This window comes from Myodes glareolus, chromosome 9 (assembly GCF_982192425.1).
Source record: "Myodes glareolus chromosome 9, mMyoGla1.1, whole genome shotgun sequence".
Classification (NCBI taxonomy): Eukaryota; Metazoa; Chordata; class Mammalia; order Rodentia; family Cricetidae; genus Myodes; species Myodes glareolus.
Genome location: NC_142034.1, coordinates 71,322,945 through 71,337,992, shown reverse-complemented (window position 1 = coordinate 71,337,992; position 15,048 = coordinate 71,322,945). Strand labels below are relative to the sequence as shown.

Genomic DNA, 15,048 nt, shown 5'->3' with positions numbered 1-15,048 from the left:
TTTTGAGTATCTTCTACTAAACCTCAAGCTCAATTTATGAGTATTTTACCTTCCCAGTACCGGAGGTTAGAAGTGCGAGCAGCTGTTCCTGGGTTGTATGTGGGTCCTGGGGAGCCGAACAAAGGCCCTCATGGCTGACCAGCAAGCCCTTTACCAACTGAGTCATTTCTCAGACCCATACTGAGCTAACCAAGGACTCACAGGAAGTTTATAAGACCACCACACAAGCACTGCAGGTACCTTTTAAGAAAGATTCGTGTATCCATTTGTGTTTGAGACAAAAATGGGATTTTTAGGGAAAATATTGTATTCTTCAAAGGCTTTAGGGAGAAGAAACATTCAAAAGGAACAGATAAAGCTTATTGAAGCACAGAACTGACAACGTTCATGCAGCAAATACTTGACAGAGAGGAGAAAATAATACATTCCCAGAGTCTGAGATACACAAACAATTCAGTGGCAAAAATACTTACTGGATTGTTCTAAAACACTACGAAGTGGGGGTTCCACTCTTGCTAAGAGATCATCACACATCTCCAGAAATTTGCTTCTATTAAAGAAACAATAGGTTAAATCACATTCCAATTTTGGGTAGAACAGAAAACTATCATCAAAAATCAGGTAATCACAAGCACTGGCAAGAATGTGGAAACCGCAGCCCTGGGCAATATAAAGAGAACAAACACAAGTTTGGCTTTTTGCTTGGAATGCTAAACACAGCACTGCCACATGACTGCAATTCCATGCTAGGTACACACACATGTAGAGCTAAAATATAAGTTCATAAAGTGGCAACACGATTTACAAAAGCCAGAAATCAAAAACAATTCAAATGCCTTTCAATGGTACTCAGGAACAAAAAAGAACTGATGCATGATACAACAAGCTAGACCTGAAAATGCTGTGCTAGACAGAAGCCAAACCAAAGACATACATTACTTCATCTATATGGAATACTAGACAGAGGTAAGCCAAATAGAGGGGAAGAAAAAACACTTCAGTGTCAGCTTGGGTAAGAAAAGAGATGACTGACATACATAAAATTATTCTTTATGAGATCAGTTAAAATTAGAGAAAAAGAGAACTTCCATATATACACATCCCGTCCAGCAGTTCTTCTATCAGCACCCTGTACATGAGTTTCATGTGTTCAAATTAATGAGGAATGACATAGAGAAGTTTCTGTCAGCTGTCTACAAGATCTGACAACAGGGCAAGTTGCTCTGACCCATTCCTTCTTGTCCTTCAGAATCCTTGGCAACAACATCAGCTCTTTGTTTGCTTGGTTAGTTTTTGGTTATCTTGAATTTTTTTAAAAAACTTTTTTTTGTGTTTTGGTTTGCTTGATTGTTTTGATTTTTAAACAGTTTCAATTTTTACAAGCCAGACTTGGCTCAAGGTCACAGCAATCTTTCTGTCTAGGCCCGAGGGCTGAGATTGTAAGTATATCCCACCATGTCAGGCTCCATGCATCCGCAACTCTGCCTTTTCCATCACGTCACACGCTTGGCTTCAGAGAGAACAGCATTCTCTGGCAGGCTCTTTCCCTCAGCACCATGCTGGGTGTCTCCCCATTTCTCACAACTTCACTGTAAAACTGAACTGTAGTGACAGCTGCTTTTTAAAAACTATACTGTTCGACGTGGTGGCTCACCTCTAATCCCAGCACTTGGAAAAGAAACTACATCAAGACAATTGCCATTTAGGTCAGTGTGGGCTATAGTAAGGGTCTCTCTCTCTCAATATATATATATAAAAAACAAGGGCAGACAAGCAAAATATCAAAATAAGTTTTTAAAAACAAAACAAAAAACCAGGTACGTACTTCACACGAAAGTCCAGGAACCTGAGTTTGATGCCCAGAACCTACGTCAAGGTGGATGGAGAGAACTGATTCTACAAGTTTCTTCTGACCTCTACTATTATACTGTAACATGCATACATATGCATACATTATGCTCCTTAGTACCCCATAAACCAGGTGAAGTGGAGCATACCTGTAATTACATCTCTAAATGAAACTGCAATCAATCATTTTAGTATACATAGCAAATCTGAGATCAGCTTGTGCTACAATGAGAACCATCAAGAAAACATAAATTTGCTGGGCAGTAGTGGCGCACGCCTTTAATCCCAGCACTTGGGAGGAAGAGGCAGGTGGATCTGTGAGTTTGAGGCTAGTTCCAAGACCGTTAGAGAAACCCTGTCTTGAAATACCAAGAGAGAACATACAAATTTTTCTCACTGCCCTATTATCATTCCAATCTTACATATGCCCAAGAAAATAGTGAATATACTTTCTACCCTTATAGATTTGCCTATTCTAGACATTTTATAATAACAGAAGCATGTAATGCTCAGTTCATTCAAAGTGACTAGCATGTTTCAGGGCCATCTATGATTTATTCTATCTCCATCTTAAGATTTTTTTTAGGTTTACTTATTTTATGTGTATAGGTATTTTGCTTGCATGTATATATATGTACCGCAGATCAGAAGAGGGTGTTGAATCCATTCTAACTGGGGTTATAAAGTTGTGAGCTACCACACTGGTGTTGGGAACTGAACCCAGGGCTTGTGCAAGAGTAACACATGCTCTTTTGTAATCACTGAACCATCTCTCTAGCTCCATTACATATTTCAAACTGCCAAAAAGTAATCCACGTGATAAGCCAAGCCACATTTTGTTTATTCATCAGGTGATATTTATGTGGGCTGCTGCCACTCTGGGCCCATCATAAATATTGCTACTATAAAAGCACTTGTATACAACGATTCTAAATAAACCCAAACCACTACAAATTATAATCACTATCAGCATTATAAAAAAAGATAGGTGAAGGGGTGGGGAGGGGTGCTAGGAAAACCCTGAAGAACTAGAACTAAAAAGGCCATTTGAAAACAACAGCTTAACTTAGGAAGGGTTTGCATACTCTACAGCAAGAGTATAAACGGCCTCTGATAGGACCAAAAACTTAAAGGCTCCCTTAAAGTGGGACTGGAGATGTGGTTCAGAGGTTAAAGTTGCTCTTTTTTCTAGGCTCCATATGGTAGCTCATAACCATCCAATATCCTCCCTTTTCTGACCTATGGCTGTACCAGGAATGTCTATGCTATGCCTACATACAAGCCCGCAAATAGACACAAAAAAAACAAAACTTTTAAACAGCATAAACAAATAAGTAAATGAATGAATGAATAAATAGATAACTAACTAACCAAATCCAAACTGGGCAAGAAAATAGCAGTAAAGTAAAAAAGAAAAGCCACTATAAACAATTCGTTGTACAGTGTTATTTTAGCCTGGCTTCCATGCCCACAACAAACAGGTATTGGTGGCACATGCCTGAAATCCTAGCATTCAGGAAGCAGTACATGAAAAAAAAGCAAGAGATCAAAGTCATCCTCAGTTAGCCTAAGATACACAATAACATGCCTCAAAAAATTTTTAAATAAAAATAAATAATAATAAAAAAAGCACACCAGGTGGTGGTGATGCATGCTTTAAATCTCAATGCTCCAGAGGCAGAGGCAGGCAGATTTTAGTTCAAGGCCAGCATGGTCTACAGAGAGAGTTCTAGAACTCTAGTCAGAGCTACACAGGGAAACCCTGTCTCAAAACACACACAAACACACAAAGAAATGGCCAGGATGTAATACCAGTATAAGTAATACCAGAAGACCAGATTGCATTACAATGAGTTCCAAGTCAACCATCACTAGAACTGACAACTGTTCTACAAAAGGAAAAGCATCTTGAACAAAAACTGAAAAAATGGCCTAGAAATACTTTTTAAAAATTAAAGATTTATTATGTATACAGTGTTCAGTCAGCGTGTATGCCTGCATGCCGGCAGAGGACACCAGATCTCATTCTGGACGGTTCCGAGGCACCATGTGGTTACTGGGAATTGAACTCAGGACAATGGAACAGTACCCTTAGCCTTTGAGCCCTCTCTCCAGCCCTGGAAAAACTTATTTCAACTAAAAATACACAAAGGCGTAAGAAAATCCACAAAGACAGTATTGGAAGGAACTCACAGTGATTGCCACTGTGACAGAGTTTCTTCCTCTTTTGGAGAATGACAAAAAACATTCTACTAATTAGACAGTGGTCATGACTGAACAGCTTATGAACATGCATAAAAACACTGACCTGTACATTTAAATGATATAATAGTGAGTGTATATAAAGTCTACCAGAAGCAAAAAAAAAAAACCCCACAAGAGAGTGAAAACAAATTATAAATGAATAAAACTAACCACTATGTGTTTAGAGCAAAACAAGCCAGTAGTAACGCCCCAGAGTACTCAAAAGAGAACAGAGAATGTTACATCCCAGACAGGCAAGGTTCCCCAAGAAAAGGGAAGCTGGAAAACACTGAACTCAAGAAAGCTTAATTTAGCCAGGCAGTAGTGGCACATGCCTTTAACCCCAGCATTTGGGAGGCAGAAGCAGGTGGATCACTTTGAGTTCGAGGCCAGCCTGGTATACAAAGCAAGTTCCATGACAGCTAGGGCTGTCAGACAAAGAAATCCTGTCTTTAAAAACTTATTTTAAGAACAATTAAATTAGAGCTGGAGGTTTTGCAGATGGCTCCCAAAAGTGGCCTGTATACTGAAGAACATAATGCTTTGCTACGTTTTTGTGCTTTTTTTTAAAAAGGGTTTTTAAGAGCTGTCACATAAGCAAACAATTCCACTCCTAGGTGTACATACATCTCAAAGAACCAAAAAGCACCTGTTCACAAAAGACCAACTTGCTCCTCACACCACAATTTGTAAGTGTTGCATTATGTGAACGCACATGAACTGGTGGATACACCACTGCCAGAAGAGACAATGATGAACTGATGCACACTTCCTCAGGAATGAACCTCTGAACTATCATGCAACACACACAGCCATACACAATCCACTGCTGTGATGCATAGAGAATGCAGATGTAATCTGAAACAGAACCAAGAACTGCTTACATGGCCTAGAAATCTTTTTTTGGTAGGTGGAAAGGGAGGTGAGACAGGGTTCCTTTGTGAAGCCTAGCTGTCCTAAAACTAACTCTGTAGACCAGACTGGTCTTGAACTCACAGCAGTCCACCTGCCTCTGTCTCCCCAAGTGGTATGATTAAAGGTGTGCACCCCAATGCACAGCTTCAGGCTCTGGGAGAGTGACTGTTGCCATTATTACAACAAGTGGTGCTTCAAAAAACAGCATGTGCTAAATATCACTAACTAGTCACTTAAGTGCTTCTACATTAACTTCTTTTTTCAGATGGGATCTTACATGGCTGGTCTCAACCTCATTTGATTGTACACATTCAAGCAGCTGGCTGTCTTAACACTAAGATATCACACCCACCCAGAAATATGACTATATGAAGGAACACCTTCACATTCCTACCCTGTGCAGCAAATCCGCCTGTCTCAAGGAAATAACAGGTTCTCAGGATAGCAATGTCTTATGGAAACTAAACTGGCCTCAAACTAGGTAGCTAAGGATGACCTTGACGTTTTTATTGTCTTTTAGTGAGTGAGTGTATGTGTTTGGATGTGTTTATATTTATGGTGGCACCCCTGTGGAGTGGAGGTTCTCTCCTTCCTTCACATGGATCCTGGGGATTGAACTCAGGTCACAAGGCTTGAGAGCAGTCACCGTTATTTTGAGTTATTTCTCTAGCCTGATCTTGAACTTCTGGTGCTGGTATTTGGACCCAGGGTTTTAGGAATGCTAACCAAGTACTCTACCAACTGAGCCACACCCTCTGGCCTTTACCGCATTTTTAAAAACTAATTATCGATGACAAAATCATTTCAGCGGATATATTGTCACATTCAAAGTAATCTAATCTCATTCATTTCAAAAATAGGTAGTCAACTCTCAAGGCTAAAAACTGAAAGCTGTAATAGTCAAACTTAGCCAGGCAGTGATGGCACACATTTTTAATCCCAGCACTTGGGGAGCAGAGGCAGGTGATCTCTGTGAGTTCAAGGCCGGCCTGATCTACAGAATGAGTTCCAGGACAGCCAGGACTGTTTCACAGAGAAACCGTCTTTTAAAAAACAAAAAAAAACAAGAGTTCAAAATAGTCTGTGTTTTCTCACATGCAGATACAACAAAACTTGCATTTCCTTTTTTAAAAAACTTTTTTTGGGAGGTGGGTGGTTTTGGAGAACAATCTGTTTTTTAACAACAAAGCAGCAATTCAGGGCTAGAGATAGATGGTCCAGCAGCTATAAAAACACTGGCCACTCTTCCAGAAGACCCAAGTTAAATTCCGAGCACCCATAATGTGGTTCATACTATCTTAAATTCTATTACCAGAAATTCGACACACGACACACTCGTCTGGGCTCTACAGGAACCAATTATGTACGTGGTCCACAGACACATATGCAAGCAAAGCACCCATGCACATAAAAATTAACATTTTAAAAATAGCATAAAGTCAAATCAGATTCTAAATACACACATCTATCTACTTAACTCTTATAAACAGCACTTGACTATAACAAATATCTGGAACACACTGGCCATCAAATCTTAGTCCCCCCACACACACATTCACTCACCACTGGGGGTGGGGGTGGGGGAATAGAGGAGAGACTCCACATGCAGAAATTTCCAAGCAGGAGAAAAGGGTAAGCAAGGACAAACTTGGACACTGGTCAACAATAAATACCATCTCAAATTTTTTAAGGGTCACTAAGGCTCACTTCCCCAAACAAGCCATCAGTCCTGCCTGAATTCTACCAATGGATTTCACGGCCAAAAGAACATCTCACTCCCTCATCCAAGCAACACAATCAAGCAACAATAACAGAGTGTTTCTGAAATAACATTAAATGTCAAATCCCCAGAATTCTTGCAGTATTATATAAAAAGGGCTACTGCCCTCCAGTGATCCTGAACCACTCAAACCGACTATTTTAATTGGTGCCTAAAATGAATTTATCCTATTTAAGCATTAAAGTATGGTTCAGTAGTTTAATGAAAACTAGTAATTTGTACGTAATACGTACTTAAGTTGTTAACTAGTAATTTTCAGGAACATCTGAATTACCAAAACCATTACTAGAACTACCAGATCCAACCTTTCCATAAAAACTCGGTTCCAGATGACCTACAATTTTTAACACACTAACCACCATGATTTCAATCATCAGTTAAACAAAATGGAAGCTCACAATTCATTTAACATTAAGAATTAATATGGAGACAAGGTGGTGGTAGCTTAAGTCTTTTAATCCCAACACTTGGGAGGCAGCGGCAGGCAGATCTTGTGAGTTCGAAACCATCCTGGTCTACAAGTGAGTTCCAGGCCAAAAGCTACACAGAGAAACCCTGGGGGGGGGGGGGGGGGTGAGGGAGGGGAGGGAAAAGAAGAAGTAGTAATATGGTTACCTATTCATAGTTCCGGATACATCAATATCATTCATAAAACATTCAATGCTCAAAGGGAGGTCTGAAGCATTCGCACTCATCAATTTCTTGAGTTTCTCACACTCTTGAGACAGTCGTAATAAAGCACGAACTTTAGATTTTATGTCTAGCTTGTACTTCTTTCCAAATTCTTCACAGAAGTGATTTACTAACACCTCATCAAATTTTCTGCCTCCCAGTGTTGTGTCAAAAGCTGTCGCCAAAACCTTCAGAGGAAAAAAGATAATCCAACAGTTAACCAATTTTAAAGTTTATCACGATGCATACTCATTTCTTAAAAGGCCAGAAGTGTGTTTATCAAGGCTGAAATTAAGGATCTAGTGCATAATCCCTGTTAATATTAGATTATGAAACAGGCAGCCCAGCAGCCTGAAAATGTACTAAATAAACTTTTTTCTTTGAGGGAAAGAAATAAATAAAAATAAACAGACACACACACACACACACACACACACAGAGAGAGAGAGAGAGAGAGAGAGAGAGACCGGCGAGACCATGAAAACATTTTGAAATGAGTATGGCTCACTTCACTAATGAGCTCTCCTCCAGAGGCTGAAGACAAGATGACTGCCACAAGCCTATGTAGGAGAGCTCCAGATCAGCCTCAAATACAGCAGGAGCAAAAATAACTACTGAGGTTGGAGCTCAGGGGTTAAGAGCACTAGTTGACCTGGGTTCAAGTCTAAGCATGCACACAGCAGCTCACACTTGTCTGTAACACCAGTTTCTTTCAGGGGACCCCAACAACCATGACAAAAACATCAATTCACATGAAAATAAAATATTTTTAAAAAAATACTCTCTACACATTATGGGAAAGCTGCAGAAGGAGAGAGACCATCTTCAGATCACTAACTCCTACCCTGTTAGAAACTACTGCACATCTCCACCACTCCCCACCAACCTGACTCAACAGGAGTTTCACAATCAAGGTCAAATATATGTACCAACTCCTGGCCCAAAAAAGCTACTGGCAAAACAGTGAAGCTCTAATCAGTTCACTAGCAGAAAGCTGCAGAAATCTTAAGCACAACCATGTTTCTCTGAGCCACAGTAAGTATGGCACAGTTGCACCGACACCTTTCCAAATGTATAGCGGAATTCTTAAGTATGAAACCCAAAGCAGATCCAGTAAGAGATGACAAGCTAGCTAAGTGACAACATTTTTGTGAAGGAGCAAAACCTATAAAATATAACGTTTTTTGTTTTGTTTTTCAAGATAGTCTCTATGCATTTCTGACTGTCCTGAACTTGCTTTGTAGCCCAACCAACCCGACTGGCCTGAAACGCAGAGATCCACCTGCCTCTGCTTGCCAAGTACTGGCATTAAAAGCATTTATCACCATCCAGCTAAAATAAAACCTCTGTAATAAACACTACATGTCAGTAAGAAATTTTCTTAATAAGTTAACTGAAAAATTGGACATAGGTTTGACTACAGCAATTCCAGTTCTGTTTTCTTCTCTGCGACGTAGGCGAAAGATGTAGCTCAGTGGTGGAATACTTGCTTAGTTAATCAAGCTTGAGGCCCTAGGCTCAATCCTCAACTCAAGTTAAGATAAAAATCAGGGGTACAGGTGCCCATCTGCAATCCCAGAACTCCGGGCTCAGGCAGAATGCTTGCTGAGTTTATGACCAGCCTCAGCCAAAGTGAGATCTTGACCCAAATTCCTGGTCTTAAGTATGATACACCAGTCTTTGCTTCCCATGGGCTAGGATTAGTCATGAGCCACCACACCCAGCCTAAAATATTATATGAACATTGAGAATTATACCTGACCCATAATTTGGCTATAAACCTCATAAATATTCATTTCCTAATTAATGTTTGATAATCTAAAACAACTAGAATATAGATGAAAAAGAAAAGCAGAATCAAGTTTATTATTCAAAATACAGTACAATGAATTAGAACCCAAAAATATGCTCCAAAACTAAATATTTCACATTAGTACCTCCTACTACGCCCACAAGATTTGGGGGGCAAATTTAAACCTTGGCACCAGGAACCTTGAAACATATCTCAAGTAACTAAACAGGCATTAGTAAAACAAAGTAACCTAGCCAGAGGGACAGTTAGTCTTTTACAGACATGTGCGCTGTGGCAGCCCTTGCCTCTCCACAGCTCTACAACTCAGCAGAAGAGTGCTTTAGTTTAAGTGCTCCAGAAACCCACTGTCCTAGTCTGGTGCCGGTCCATCCTTTCTAGAACTCTCCAAATCTTAAGAGCACTTTACACATCCTTTCAACCCCTCAATTCACCGAGAGAGCTGAGGAAGGCTCTCTGAAGAAGTCCACCCAGGATGTGCTGTTTTGCAGAGTACAAGTGGGAAAATCAGAACTCGAACATAGGAACCTCACTCAAAGTCCATGTCCTGTAATTCACTCCATAACAACTCTGGGTACAATTTATTTCGACCCACAACCTCCACTCCCACCATAATATCTGAGTTCCAGCTCAGGTGGCTCCACAAGTTTCCATTGGTTGTTTAAAAAAAAAAAAACCCTAACTAATTTGTCACTTAAAAGTTTGTAATCATATTTTCCCTTTGGAAAAATACTTACTTTCAGTTTTCCTCTATTAAATGCACATACAGAAACTTGATAGGCAGAATGTCCCATGTCTACAAAAACTACATTTCTTGGTTTCTCCTCTAAGGCAGGAAGATCTTGTTTATAGATTCCATATGCAAGGGCAACTACACAAGAGAGAGAAAAATTAAGTTCAATACAGTATCTCCTAAATGCTAAAATTCATTTAATTAATTTTAAAAAACAGGTTTTTTTAATCTCAGAAACCAGCTATACTGTGTATTGTGTTGCGAGACAGAATCAAATTCTTTATAAGTACAGAATATTTATTCATGTAGACTATCACAGCATTCAATGTTACCCAGCTTCAATATTTAACAAGTCCAAGAGCAGAGTAACAAAAGTAATCTTGCAGCTATTTCATTCATTAATCCCTCTTAACTGCACTGTTTCATTCATTAATCACTCTTACCTGCAGTTGTTTCATTCATTAACCGCAGGCAATTTAGACCAGCAATCTGTGTGGCATCCATCACTGACCGGCGTTCTGCATCAGTATAGAAACAAGGAACCTACAATAGAAACCATACTCTTTACAAAGGCCTGTATAAAGTTGGTCCTTGCCTGACATTCAGGAACTAGATTAATAGGTTCCCTAGTGCTAATTGTGGAGGGGTATACGTGTAATCCTAGCACTTAAGAGGCTGACGCCAATATGTTCAAAGCTAACCTGAACTAAACAGACCCTGCCTCAAAAAGATAATTTAAAAATAAATTGATGGAATTTTCCTCTTAACCAATTAAAAATAGCTGACTGTACTAAATTACTTATACAAGCAACATAATTTGTGCTGACTACCTGCTGTCCTGAAGTACAGAATGCTGTACATGCTGGGTGGAACCATACTTGTGGAACCAAACTCAAAATAATTCTAGACCCAGGCCACATTTTTTGGATGGAGAAATGTGTCACAATGCTCTCACACCTCATGCACCTGTGCCTCATTCCCATCACCAGCTGCTCCATTACCTTCTCCCTCTGTTTATTGCAGTGTCCGTTCACTGCCGAATTCTCCCAGCACATCACTCAAACTCGGTGAGGTCTTAAGAACTTTTTTTTGTTTTTGTTTTTCGAGACAAGGTTTCTCTGTAGCTTTGGAGCCTGTCCTGGAACTAGCTCTGTAGACCAGGCTAGTCTCGAACTCACAGAGATCCACCTGCCTCTGTCTCCCGAGTGCTGGGATTAAAGGCGTGCACCACCACCACCACCGGGCGGTCTTAGGACTTTTAAGTAAGACTTAGAAAACCATCTTTTAAAATAACCTAACCCCTCAAAATGAAAAAAAAAAAAGCCATTTAGACATCACACTATTTCATAGAAATATTATTTCAGCATTTCTCAAAGGAAAGAAGTAAGTTTGGGAGACCAATGGAATGCACAGTAATCCATACTCAGCCAGTGGGTCTCAACCTTCCTAGTGATGTGACCCCTTAATATAGTTCATATTGTGGCGACCCCCAACCATAAGATTATATTCACTGCTACTTCATAACTAATTTTACTACTGCTATGAATAGTAATATATAAATGACATCTGATCTAGCACCCCTATGGAAGAGCCTCAGACCCCCTCAAAGGAGCTGTGACCCACATGCTGAAAAACTGCTACACTAAGCAATCAACTTCACATGGGCTCCTCACAGCCTTTCTATTCTTCCAATCCCCAGAATGTTGAGCACAACTACTATCCATAATTAATTGAAAAGTGCACCTAACAGCTCCGCTTTGCCATCAAAAAACCCATTAAGACAAAATAGACAAAGAGCTAAAACATTAGTGGGGTGGACAGTTTTATGTCAACTTGATACATGTAAGTCATCTGAGAGTAGGGAGCCTCAACTAAGAAAATGCTTCCATCAGATGAAGCTGTAGGCAAGCCTATGAGGCATTTTCTTTATTAACAATTGATGGGGAAAGGTCTAGGTCATTGTGGGTTGGGCCACCACTGGGCTGGTGGTCCGGTGCTCTACAACAAAGCAGGTAGTACAAGTCATGAGGAGCAAGCCTTACTGGCTCTTCCGTGGCCTCTGCAATCCGCTATCTCCAGGTTCCTGCCCTGACTTCCTTCAAATATCAAAAGTGATGTGGAAGCATAAACCAATTAAACCCTTTCATACAAGTTGCTTTTGATCGTGTGTTAGTCCTAATTAGGACAGTAAGAAAACAATGGCAGAATGAGGGCACTACATGGCAAAGGCATATAGAGAACCACACTTCAACAGCCTCTAGATCCACCATACAACACACAAGACTACGAGTAGCCAGGCTCCCATTTAAACAAGGACACGCAGAAGATAAGTGTTTTTAGTACTAGATACAGACAGGAGAGGCAAACATTTACATCCAACATTCAACTCATTCAATAAAGTAGCTACCCTGTCCCTAAGCAATATACTAGGTACTGAAAAAAATAAAGAGAAAAGTGGGGTTTTCAAGTGAGGCTTGAAGGACAGACAAGAGCTAAATAGGTACAAGAGGCCCTGAGTTGGCTCAGGTGAGATGAGTGGGTAGGATGACGATGATCTCTTTCCTTTTAGCCAGGCAAGCTGGGTCACGACTGGAATTGCAGCACAGTCATGAGGCACAGGTCAAGAGATACATCAAGTTAAATAGCAACCAAGTACAAGACCAGCCTAGTCTACACAGCAAACTCCCAGGCCAGCCCAGACTACACAGTAAGATCCTGTCTCCAAAAATAGAAAACAAAGAAAATGAACCCCAGGTTTCTGAGCACAGTATCACTGCAATCCCAACACATAGGAGACCAAAACGGGATCCTGCCTCAAAAATAGTAACTTCTCAAAATTACCACTACAACATGACACAGGAACAATTTTTACTTGTAATTAACAGCTTTCTTCTCCCTGCTTAAGGCAGCTCCCTAAAACCAGAGACATACTCACCGAAACAACACAATCTACCACAGGCTTCTTAAGAACACTTTCTGCTGTCTCCTTCAATTTAGATAAAAGCATAGCAGTTACTTGCTCAGTGGTAAAATTCCGCTCTTCCTCCATATATGTAACCTGCAAGAAGACAAAAGAATCCAATTTTAGTCCACTGTATGCTCTAATCAACAGAATAGTGCCTCAAGAAGGGACTAGAGAATGCTATCTTTACTAAGAGCTACCTTCAAAGTCACTTTTTTGCTTACCTTACTTTCCAAACTTCATGAAAGACGACCACAACCTAAAGCAAACCTTGATGCAATTATCTGAGCCAGAAGCAAATCATCCTGTCCTGCCATAAAAGGACCTGGCATACTAAGAGGTCTGTGGACTGTATAGATGAGTCTACATTATTCATCTCCCTAACCAGGACACAAGTGGTTTTGAGATCATTATGCCCCAGAACCTACACAGCCACAATAAGGCTTGTTGGGTTAAAGAATAAATGTTGACCAAGTCTCAGAAAGCATTTCATGACAAAGTCCTGCCCTGGATAAAGTCTATAACCCTTCAAAGAATGGCGTGTTCAAGCATTGCAGGATAACCCATCCTCCCCCCCCCACAACGTTAGCCCCACCCAGCAGATAACATCCAAAACAGGTTGTCTCTCAACTTGGAGAGGAGCTTATCTGAATAACCCATCTCCTCACTTCCCTCAATTCGATCTAACTCAATGCAGAAGCTGCCAATTGCTCACTTTATGTCACGAAAGAGACAAGGGTAGACACCTTTCCTGAGCCCATTTGTAATCTGCCCCACCTACTGATTTTCTGCTTGGCTCTGGGTCAGTTCCTATGCTTTTTGTCTACATGAACCAGTTCCCAAGTCGTCTTCCTCCTCTCTATGTCACATTTGTCCTGTTTCTTGCCTTTAACAAGTTCCCATTTCCTTACAAACCCTTTTCTCCTTTTCCTCTGCTGCATTCCAGCCTCATCCCTTAGTGAACCATTCAAACTCTGAGATTACTGCCACAGATACCTTACATAAGCCTAGTCATCATTTTTAATCACATTTATTTATTTAGGAGGGGTGGGTACGTGACACTGCGTGTATCAAGAGGTCACCCAGAGGACAACTTTCAGGTTTAGTTCATAACACTGTCAGTCTCGGTTACAGCACCTTTCCACACTAAACCACCTGGTGATTGATTATTCTTTTTCTATTTTTTTTTAAGATTTATTTATTTACTATGCATAAAATGTGCTGCTGGCATGTATGCCCACAAACCAGAAGAGGGCACCAGATTTCATTACAGATGATTGTGAGCCACCATGTGGTTGCTGGGAATTGAACTAAGGTCCTCTGGAGTGCTTAGTGCTCTTAACCTTTGAGCCATCTCTCCAGCCATGACTGATTATTCTTTCAGAGAATCCTCGCTCTAATTTGAATTCTCAGCTACACTGTCAAACCATACTGTTCGCACACTTCTCACTATTAGGTGTTGTTTTGTTTTTAATGGTACTAGGATTAGATCTAGACCTCATAAATTGGTCTACTACTGAGTTATACCCCCAGTCCCATGTGAGTCAGTAAGAATCTCATAATTCTTAGTTCATAATTCATACGACCAGTATGGTCTCAAATAACTGAGGACGATGGCTAACACCTGTAATCCCTACTAAGGAGGCCAAGGCAGGTGAATTCAAGGCTAGCCTAGGCTACAGAATAAAACTTTATCACCAAAAAAAAAAAAAAAAAAAACCAAAAAAACCCTATCAAATACCAGCTCTGAAGCTCACTCGCCTAGATTCCTTTTACTCCCTGACTGTAACTGTAGGTACACTACCCACCCCAAATCCCAACCTCTTAGTGTTGTGTGATAGGGTCACTACTACGCCACAAAAATTCTTCTGTACATGTCTCACAGATAAAGATCAAACTCACTCTTCCATAAAACATTTCTTTGCAGCTTCAGTCCTACTGCCGAGACTACAACCATGTTCCAGGCTAAAGACTTTGAAGTTATTCTTTGGCCTGCTCATCCACAAGTGTTCTCTAACATCGCCTTGGAAAGACAGCTCCCGTTGTGAACACCACAAACAGAAGTAATCAAAATAACATCACTC

The 15,048-nt window shown here is 40.4% G+C and overlaps 1 protein-coding gene across 1 annotated transcript in view; it reads right to left on the bottom strand.

Annotated features, from left to right (window-relative positions):
• Hspa4 (heat shock protein family A (Hsp70) member 4) overlaps positions 1-15,048 on the bottom strand; it is a 46,632-nt gene that overhangs the window by 14,447 nt on the left and 17,137 nt on the right. The window contains exons 4-8 of the mRNA XM_048437643.3: positions 12,938-13,060; positions 10,446-10,545; positions 10,007-10,140; positions 7,403-7,647; positions 474-550 (exon numbers count right to left, since the gene is read on the bottom strand). Coding sequence (XP_048293600.1) covers positions 474-550; positions 7,403-7,647; positions 10,007-10,140; positions 10,446-10,545; positions 12,938-13,060 — 679 coding nt within the window. The remainder of the gene's footprint in view (positions 1-473; positions 551-7,402; positions 7,648-10,006; positions 10,141-10,445; positions 10,546-12,937; positions 13,061-15,048) is intronic.